At 44.6% G+C, this 10616-nt stretch overlaps 1 protein-coding gene across 1 annotated transcript in view; it reads right to left on the bottom strand.

Annotated features, from left to right (window-relative positions):
- Window positions 1-224: 224 nt before the first annotated feature.
- Window positions 225-10616, bottom strand: part of PSMD1 (proteasome 26S subunit, non-ATPase 1) — a 75021-nt gene continuing 64629 nt past the window's right edge. The window contains exons 20-25 of the mRNA XM_076341176.1: window positions 9317-9486; window positions 7488-7580; window positions 5787-5879; window positions 3299-3445; window positions 1285-1439; window positions 225-435 (exon numbers count right to left, since the gene is read on the bottom strand). Coding sequence (XP_076197291.1) covers window positions 1293-1439; window positions 3299-3445; window positions 5787-5879; window positions 7488-7580; window positions 9317-9486 — 650 coding nt within the window. The 3' untranslated portion in view covers window positions 225-435; window positions 1285-1292. The remainder of the gene's footprint in view (window positions 436-1284; window positions 1440-3298; window positions 3446-5786; window positions 5880-7487; window positions 7581-9316; window positions 9487-10616) is intronic.

The raw sequence follows: 10616 nt of genomic DNA, 5'->3' as shown, positions 1-10616 counted from the left end.
AGGCTGGAGTTGGTGACCTTGCTCAGCCTAAAGGAGTGCTAGAGAAAGCAGAGATGCGCACAGATCCCAGCGACTCTACAGAGGAGCAGAGTCAGTCAAGCTTTGCTAGAGGAAGATGCACAACTTGGGTCTAGATTTTAACATTTCGGGTGAGCGGAAAAGAAGGTTGTTAGGCTTCCTTTTTTTCTTTTTTTTTTTTTTTTTAAAGCAGCAGCTTTTCTGTCAAGAGTTTTTAATATATTTATTTGAAAACAAGGTTTTGTGAAAGAGTACACTAAATAGCATATATCTGTTCTTCAGCCATAAAACACGGACTATCAGCTTTAGCTCAGCACAGATTGGGGTTGCATGCACTGAACAGCAGATCTTGATAGGAAGGTCTTCATGTCTGTCTTTCTGATATCAAGCATAGTGTCTTCTTTAGAGGACATGATCCTGGAGGAGGGGGAGAGAGAAACCAGAAAAGCAAACGGATTTAAGTAAGGCTTCTTGTGGTTGGCCCCACACACTCACCCGAGCCTGCCACTGACGCAACATTTACAGTTTTTAGCAAGGAGTTTGTTTTCCTGCCCATCCACCAATTCAAGTGCATAATCTTTGCTCTTGGGAGCACTGGGACATGCCAGCCCATATTTGGAAATAAAGCAACTGGGTTTCTACCTCTCAGTGAGAAACTTGCACTTCAGTTCAGGCACTTTAACCAAGGAACCTGAGAACTGCACTATTCATTACCTGGAACAGATCTACAAGGATCCTTAAGTTGGGCTCAGAGAGCATCACAGAGCCCGTGACCGGAGTGTCTTTAAATTCTGCTACGAACTGCTGGGAAGACAAGACAACCCCAGAAAGCAGAGTAGTAGTTCTCTTTCGACCAATCCTGCCACACTGCCATATCAAGTAGATGACCGCTTTGTTACATAAACCACTTGTCCCTCTGGGACCATCTTTCATGAGCTGATTATTCCCAGCTCAGCTGTTGCCTGTGACAACAACATGCACTGTTCTAACTCTGCCCAGCGAGGCTCTACTCAAGAGTAGCCAAGCCTGCGAGATTAGAGACCAGATCCAGTACGACTGGGTCAGGCCTGATCTGGAAGAGTGGATTTCTCCTTTATTGCTGCCAAACTCTTCAAATCGGGACAGAGCGTATGTTTCTGAATCTGGCACAGAAGCCGTCAAAGAGCTAAAACAAGAGTGCTGGGTCCTGGCAACTGCTTCAGTTGATCCAAAGCGGCTTTTCCTTCATTGGGATTAATAAAGGTGACTCTGCATGCTACACTGTACCTTAGGTCTTAATCATCAATGTACTCGAAGGGCTCTGGTGGTTCAGGTTCCTGCTCCTCTTCCTCAATCTTCGGACCGTGAGCTGCCACAGGTTCAACCAGCTCCTCCATATCCTCACTGGTGTCCTTCAGAATGATGATGCCCCCGATGGAAAGCTGCAAGACAAGTGCAGCGAGCATTAGAGCTGCTCACCTCTGCCTCGTGGTGCAGTGTTCGTGGCCACAGTGTTTATCCTAGGCCATATGAGACACCTCATCAGGAGTGAGTTTCAGAGAGCAAAGCGTCTGACACCCACCCGGATCCCTACCTAATAGGGGGATGGAACAGACAGAGCCTATCCAGGCCACCTTTTGTATTGCCACTATCTAAGCCTCAGTTCGACAGAAAATGGCATCTGGATTCACAGCTTTACCCCAGCCCCAGTCTGGGGCTTCCACATGGAAACTAATTGAACCATAATTGCTTTATAAGGCTCATCTTTTCAGGGCAACAAAGCTTAGTGAAGCCTCTCTGTGTAGCCACCTCCCAGGAGGCTATCTGAAACAGAGACTAATCTGATCACCAGCTTCCACCAACTGAGGAATCCTATTAGCAGAACCTCGTAAAACAAAGGAGAATTAATTACAAAGATCACAACCAAACATCCTGGCAGGCTAAAGCAAATCGGTGCGTCTCCAGGACTGAACACGAGGTGCAAAGAGGCAGTGCTGTGTCACGCCTGGCTGGGATCAGAGCTTTGACCACAGCAGGATTAAGGCTATAAACAGCATTTCAAAGAAGCCTTTTACTCTGGCGTTCCCCAAAGCAGAGCAAAGCTCCACAACAGCTCCCTTTCGAAAGCCTCCTTGGTTACACACCCTAATCCCAGAAAAAAACCTGCACTGTTCTGTTCTCTTCAAAAGCTATTTGGGGGGGGGTTGAGGCAGGAAACTGCACTCCCCTCACCAAGGACTCGGCTTCTTTTGAAACTGAAGCAAACAGCTACATACGTCCACATTTCAGCTGCATGAGTGGACACTTACTGGACCACATAGCAAACTTCCCCATCCAAATACTACTTGGGTCACCTCCTCTCTTTAAAGGGTAGAAACTGAAAAATCCTTCCACAGCTATGCTAAAGGAGACGTTTCAAAAGGGGACGATGCACAGAGAATTCCAATGTGCTGATGGAATTCCAGGAAATCCATTTATTAAAAACACGACTATTTTCCTGGAAAAAATATTACTACTTCTGAACACCATTTTCCCATGCATAATCCTGCAAAACGGGGAAGTCAAGGGTGTTATTTCTTGAACAAAAATAAAGGCCAGAAGAATTTGCCAGGAGATTCAGAGGTCAGGAGCAAGCTTATTAGCTTTGCAATATATTTGAGCATCTCACAAAAGACAGTTACCCCTTGGGCTAATGCTAAAAGGTCTTTTTCATTCTCCATCTGACAATCACATGCTATCTCTTCTCTATGTTAACAGGAGATGAAAGCACTTTTCTAAGGTCAGATGTAACTGAATAAGAAATCTGTTTAATGAAGAAAAATACTCCATTTAGGTACAAACCTCACTGCAGAATAATAAAGCCCCAACACAAGTCCTAATGTATTTCATTGCTTTGACAATGAGCCTGTACAACTTCTCAGCCCACTGTAAAGATCATGGCTCAGTCTTTAAGTCCCCAGCAATGTCATTAACACAAAGAGTATATGTCTGATTGATATCCAGGTTACAGCATTTGATGTACGTAGAAGAAGAAAGAAAAATAAAGCAGTGTTAGCATGGTGAAAAGGTTTGCAGCAGCTCTGGCTTTCCCCCAACTAGAACTGCATGTGATCATTTGGAGAGAGGGACATTAAAAAGCAAATATGACAACAGTGAAGTTGCAAATCTCTACAACACATTGCAGTGATGCGCCAGCCGTGAGTGGCATTCTCATGTACACACAGAACTTCTGGGTCCTTACGCACAAGCCCAGCACTGGGAACGCTCTGTCAAGTGCACAGACTAGGAAGGTGACACTTACTGGTTTGAAAGGCTGGTATCGGCAGCTCTCTGTCATAGTGAGAACTTTGAGCTGAGCAGGCATGACTCTGGCTGGGTTGTCCAGAAGCTGGAAGTTGGGTTCAGGCTCTTTTTTCTTTTCTTTTTCATCCTTCTTTTCAGTCTCATCCTGTGGAAAGGGAGGAGAACATCAACGTGATTTTAACAGTAGTCTCTAGCCCTTTCACAGTTCAGGAGGGTAAGGTACAACCTGCTACTCTTAACACAGGTAGCAATTCCAGAGCATGGTGAGAAGCCATCCTCCTGCTGAGGAACAAGCTAACACGTATCTATCAGCTGGCACAGGCAATGCCAGCGTGGTTCTAAGTACTCTCATCGTGGCAATGCCTCGCTCTCAACTGCAGATGAAAATAAGTTCAACAAGAGGTGGCAGTGGAACAGTTTACCTCTGGCTTCCCTTTCTAATATTTCCTCTGTAAACTCACCACTTTTTGTTCACAACTGAAGATTCTTTAATATCATTACTAAGCACATGAAAATTGCCAAAAGCTGCCCTTGTATTCTCGCAGCTATACAGCCGTCACTGACAGCAGCTCAACCAAAATGACTCGACCTCAGTGACTCCCTAGGGAATTGCAGTTAAATCCTCCTTTACCAATGACTCAGCAGCTGGAGGCAAAAGCTCAGAAGGAAAAAAACACAGCATCCATTACGTACTTAAGAACATGGATCATGTTTTCCCTCTTGCTCGGGAACATCTGAGTTGCAAACAAAAAAGACTGCAGAAAAGATGGAAACAACCAATAGGAAATGATCAGGAACACGGCGAAATGCATGGCACGTCCTGTAACAGCAGACAGGACTTTCTCTGGCACAGTGACTGCTTGTCGCTGTGCAGGTCTCTTGGAAGCTATGGATTGCTAGTCATGTAACAGGCATAAAAGAAAAAGAGGAAAGCAATTATACCTCTAAAACATTAGGACAATAGCAAAACACTCGACTCAAACACAGCAGGTGGCAGCAAGCTCCCTTTTTACTATCCTCGTTTTTCTGCTCGATTCAGCCAAGAAAACTTTTCAGATGTCTGGAGCGTACACGCACACAGACACGACATGTAAATCCCTTCGAATATATTGCTTCCTCTCAACATCCGTACTTAACTGTAAGTTGTAGCAATTTTAGAAGAAACATGCATCTGTTCAGCACATTTTGCTTAGTATAAGAATAATACAATGAAAAGGCAATGTTTGATGACAAGGAAACATTGATAAAAGAGCAAAAAGACAAAAAACAGAGACTCTACCTTGCACGCATGAGATGATTCATTTTCTGAGCCAACTGTATAAAGTTCAGTGCCTACAACACGGCTGCATTTAAGTAGGTCTCGGAAGGTTATTTTACACATACACCTTTGATCTTAGGCCACACTCCCTTCACATACCATTTGTGTGTTTCTTTTTGAAATTAAAGAGGGAAAAATTTTGTGACCACATTGCTTTTCTCACATAGACGTTAAAGTAGAATCAGAAAGGTTTCTACTGAGCTTGTCAGCATAACTCATTTTCAGCTTACAGTTGTTCTTGGCATATCTGCATCCGTTAGCAGAGCACAAAAGGAAGGGTCCTTTGTCAGGGTACGGCAAGAATTTTATCTGCCAAGTTTTTTCCAAATTACAGCAACCACCAAGAATTCATTATCCAGCCATTTCTCTATCCCTCAGTTTGCTCCAGGATGACACATTATTCACAGATGACGATGACAAGTTCCACTGTGAGGTCTATGAGCTGAAAGAAATCATCAGAGGACCAAAGCAATCACCGTAACTACTGAGCAGCGTATGGATCCTGTGCTCAAAGCTCAACTGGTCCTGAGGCGGGTGTGAATAAACATTTGGCATTTTGATAGATGAGCAAGGCACGTAAGAAATTGCTGCCAAAAAGGTGAACGTTTCAGAATGGGGGGTTAAGCATTTGCAAAACCAGAAAGTTTAAACTCTTCAGTGCTCATAACTGAATTAGACACCATCAAGCAACTGCTACAACACTGAGTTCTTTTTAAAAGGTCAGAGGTACCAAGGACATGAAATTATTAAGACTTTTTCCACATTAATAAGAAAAGTACATGGATAAGAGATAAAATTCCCTTGGTCTAGAAACAGTAGGCAATGAAATAATGCACAAAAGGTTCATGCAGTTAAAGGCACATAAATTTGTCAAAACAAGCTTCTGCCTTTAAGGAAGTCAGTTACAATATTGAGGAAGATTTATTTCTCAGAAATAATGGCTTCATAAATAATACCACCTCTTGCCTTTAACAGCGCGCACACACACACAGAGTAAAGGCGCTAACCAGTGTATGCAGTACACTGAAACGTGTGTTAATGCTTTGCTCAGAACTAACACAGGTGGCAGGGCGGACAGCGTTAAGGGAGTGCCAGCTTTCATGACACACCTTCCACATTTATAAGGGGGGGGGGAAGAAGACATTTAAGTTTCAATGTTTGCACCTACCACTTCCATCTTCTCCTCTTCCTTCTTCTCTTTCTCCTTCTCCTTTTCCTTCTTCTTGGCTTTTGCGGTGATGGACAGCACAGCAGTGGAAACCTGGATATGTCAACAGAGGAGGCATTCAGCATGACTGCAACACTGTACGCTGTGCTTCAGCTCCCCAGGCAGGGGAACAAAGGGGAATCAGTGTTAGGTCAGTTCTCAGTGCAGGTGTCAATAAGATCAATTCCACTTCCTACCCACTGCTCTGTTTAAGAGACAAATACACCACCGTCAAAGCAAATAAATGGCACAGATGGGACAAAAAAATACCATGAATGCAGACTGGGTCCAGCCACTTATGCAGAAGGAGAGCAAACTTCCTAATTTAGAGATTAATCATTACTGTCTGGGTCTCTATATGAGAGGTTTGTTTGTTCATTTTTAACAGAGCAACAAATGGAATTCTTGTTACAGGAAAACCCATTGCCAGAGTCTCCAAGGTAAAGAAACATGCATATAGATACTCTTTAGAATGACCTAAAGCTGTTCCACTGTCTTAATCAGACCGCTGTACTTCTCATTGATCTAAAGAAGTGGATATGCAAAATGCCCTGTGGAGGAGCCCTCAGGAGACTTTGGCAATCCTGAGCCAGAAAGTACCCAGAAGCAACACTCGACTACAAGAAGTCAGCATGTCTCCCTTCCAGTGAGCACATCTCTAGCCACACTAACTGTCTCTGTAAGGCAGTAACTTGCTCAGAGGGGCAGGGAGCAACCGCTTTGTCATGTTGCTGGTGAGGCTTTCTAGGCTAAATGTGGGCTCTTGGCATATTTTAATTTTGGCCAGGGAAGTTTAAAAGAGAAAGGATTTGTCCAATTCCCATCCTATTCCAAAGGTGAGAAAGCAGCTATGAGCAGTGAGCTTTGCCTTTCATCAGAGTTCATTTCTGGGTTCCTTGGTGGCTCGGAAATCTGTCTTGCCCAGCATTCAATTCTGGTAAAATGTTTTACAGTTTTCACACAACGTCATTCATCAGCATGACACACCTGAGGTCTCCACTGCTGCAATTGCTCTCTAAGGGCTGCTCTGCCTGCTGCTGCGGTCTGCTCAACAGCTTTTACCATCTTACGCCAGGAGACAAATTGCTTCCACTATTGTCCCGCTTGTCATCCCATAGGTCTCATCTCTTTCGTTTGAATACCTAGATATTCTCAGTTCCACTTACCTTTTTGCAATCCATGGGCCCGACAGCTATTGTTCTAGCACATGGGCCCACTGCCCTGGGCCCAGGTACACTTCTGTCTTTCCATATGGGACTATTTGAGAAGTGTCCCACCTAATATTCTCAATGTTTGCACTGCAGCAGCATTTTGAAGCCCAACTCATGAACAAGGACCCCTTTGTGCTTGGTGCTGCACAAAGACGATAGACACATACAAATCAGTAGGGCATGGAAAACAGTTTTATTAATCAATGCTTCTGCTTGACCACTGGAGACAAGGGAGGTTCCAGTGACTCAGTAGCACAGCAGTTGTATGCCATGATCAGCAACAGTCCCAGGCACAGCAGGAAAAAATAGCTAGAATTCTCTTTCAGAGACAATAGTGCCTGCCAATTTTTCTTTCTCTCCTTCGATTCCCTGTGAGTGCCACCAAAGTCAATGTTTATACTAGGAGGGAAAAGGGGTTAGTCTTTACAACACAGAAAGCTAGCCCAAATACCTTTTCTTTCTCCTTTTCCTTTGGTACCTCAAGAGGTGGGGGATAGGCAAATGTGGACGGCTTACAGTTGGACTTGTACTGGACTTTCGGCATCTAAGACAAACAGTTAAAAAAATTGTTAGAGACGAGAAAAGCAGGGGAAAAAAAATCCACAGCAGAATAATTACTTTAGCTTCATTTTCCTTCCAGCAGAGACAAACACAGATCCTCTAAAGAATACAAGCTTCCCCTTTTCCCCCTCCGGAAGCTGAGAAACTGTTATCAGTGGCAACAGTTCAGCTAGAACAATGTTATTTAATTATTCTATAATTCAACTCTGGCAAGCTCTCCTAGCCTTCTCCATACACTCCACGCTATTCACACCATGCTTTGTTTTCATTGTTTCAAAGCTTTTGTGGTTTTGATGTTGTTGCTGTGCCTGCTCCTATTAACACAAAATTGGTTTAAGATCTAAGTGAAGATCTGCTCTGTCAATGCACACTAGGGCAAACCAAGCACTGCCTGACATTCACCTCTTGCAAAAGGACAGTACGTTTTGGGGGTGGGTTACCAATGTCACATATTCTCTTACTCTTGGCTACTTAAGCGAGGGCAGAAGGCATCTTTTGACAGCCAATCCAAATTCTTAAACTGAATTAATTTCTGCAGTATCTCAACTCTCTTCCTTTATGACACACCACAGCGCAACAATAGAACAGGGACTGCTCTGAGGAAGCAAGGTGGGTGTGGTGCAGCCCATAACATACATCCAGCCTGTAGCTGGCTTTAGCATGCAAGCCAAGTTATACAACATAACCTCACCTACAGCCGTTTGGGCTCTCTGGAAACTCTAAAGGATGGGGAGAGGGAGTCAAAATGGCAGCGCAGCCAAGCAGCGAAAAGGGTGCTGAGCCTGTCACCGCTGGGGAGGTGCAGAGACAAGCAGCAACCTAACCTCTGTGAAGTATTCAGGACAGAGAGGGGGGATAGGGGGGCGGGGGAAGGGAAGGCATTTTCATGCAAACATCTCTCTTCAAACAGAGCGAGCATTTTGAGCTGTGTGTAGACTGACTCGATGCTCAGCCCGAGACAGGTGGAGAAGAGCAACGCAGAGCCACAAGGTTTTGGTCCAGGGGCTGCAGTCCAGCAAGCTGGATCAGTCCCACAGAGGGACTCTGAGAGCAGCCCAGCCCTGTGCATGCTCTGTGCATCACAGAGTAAGCCTGCAGCAATGACAGGAGGGGGCTGCACACCCCTGCGCTGCCACATTCAGAAGCTTTTTTGTGGAAGTTACGAGCTCAGTTCTTCGGCACAGGAGACCCAGCATGGTCCACAGCTTGCAGAGGCCATACCACAGCTGATCAGCTGGAAGAACAGATGCAGAAGAAAAGTGCAGTACCCACATCTGCTCAGTTTAATGTTTACTCCCCAAGGAATCCAAACAAATACTGTTTTCCCACTGCTAGCTTTCCTAGGGGAGAATATCACATAATTTATATGGGAGGGCAGGGGGGCGACACACTTTTTTTTTTTTTTTAATAAGCTTGACCTTCTGGAGTGAAAATGGGGTGGTCTCTGCCCACATACACTGACTAGAGTTCCTTTCTTTGTAAGCTACTTTGAAGTAAAGGGGTCAAAGTCTGCCCTCTACATTTTTCTTGTCCCTATTGCCACCACAAGTTCTGCAATTTAAGCCTGCTTTTCAGACTTGTTCCAGTTAGCACCTTTTCTGGTGCCAACAAGCTGGAGACATATAACCACCACCAACAAATCCATGCACACCCCTCCCAGACCACTTGAGTCTTCCAAGCAGCTATCAGCACCTCTTCTCCGCTCTGCTCATTACGTACCTTAAGATCCTTGTTAAGGCCAATGACGCAGGTTGGGGTGAAAGCCAGCGACAAGAAGTGTGACAGGGGGAACCAGAACCAGAACTGGGTGAAGACCAGAACCCCCACCACAGAAGGCATGTGCGTATGTCCCGTCCTCGACTGCAGCGAAATAGTTACGTTATGGCCCCCTGTACGGAATCATAAATGAAATATGTTAGTTAATGCATTCCTGGGTACTCCACAAAGACACCTGAGCAATGCATCTCTAGAACAGCTGCTGTGAAGGGGGCTACGCAGTGCAAGCCAGGCCACAATGCTGTCAGGTCTCTCCTCTGGAATACACCTCCCTCCTTCACTGTGATCTCAGCTTACGCAGCAAAACAGACAGGCAGCGTAACAACCAAACTGCTCCATCTGCTAGATATTACCCAAACACAATCAATGAATACACAGCCCTTCCACGCTTATTTTGCCAGGATACAGGTTAAACAAAAGTACAATTCAGAAGGCAGGGAGAGGGGAAGAAAAAGGCAAACCTTTGCCATAAGCAGTTTTAAAACATCACATATAGATGATCCGCAAGACAAGACTCACAAGGAAAACAGTGCATATAAAGCAGTGCATACAGAAACTTTTCTTTTTGTGGCTGCCTCCCTGAACTGTCAGTTATTCAGAAGAAATATGCCTAGGTTTTTATCCTACACCATCTCAGTAGAAAAAAAATGTAAACAGCAGCAACTTCAGAAGTTGCTTCTAGAGGTTATCAATCTAAGCAGCAAAGAGACAAGCTCCTGCAGTCTTTGCAGCAAAATTAAATCTCTGCCAGACAACCAAGTCTTAGCTTTGTACTTGCAAAGCACACACCAAAACAACTCCATATGTTGATGTAGTGCAGAAACATCCAGCTAGAAACTAAATTGAGATTGGGCTTGCAGACAGAGTGAGAAAGTGTTAATCTGATCTTCAGTCTTCTGATGAACGCAGTGAATTGAGTTGAAGAGGGCACCAGGCAAGTCCATTACTGCTGACATGACCAGGTGCAGGGAGGTTAACTTTGTTAAAACACAGACATCCACTCGTTGCAAACTCAGGGTGCTTTATAGCTGAAAATCCCAAACTGGAGTAGCAGTCCTCTGCCTCGCACAAACAGCCACCTTGATAGGGCCACGCAGCAATGGAGCTCTCTGAGTTTTGAAGACAAGCAAAACTAATTTTTGCTGCCAAAACTAATGAAATCCCTGAATGAAGCAGTAATCTCATCTTAGGTATCCATCAGTGTTAGTCCCAGGAGAAGCAGTGGAAGATGGAGGATTTTGAT

The sequence above is a fragment of the Aptenodytes patagonicus genome, chromosome 6, assembly GCF_965638725.1.
Source record: "Aptenodytes patagonicus chromosome 6, bAptPat1.pri.cur, whole genome shotgun sequence".
NCBI lineage: Eukaryota > Metazoa > Chordata > Aves > Sphenisciformes > Spheniscidae > Aptenodytes > Aptenodytes patagonicus.
The sequence above is the reverse complement of the archived record's forward strand: the minus strand, read 5'-3'. Positions and strand labels throughout refer to the sequence as shown.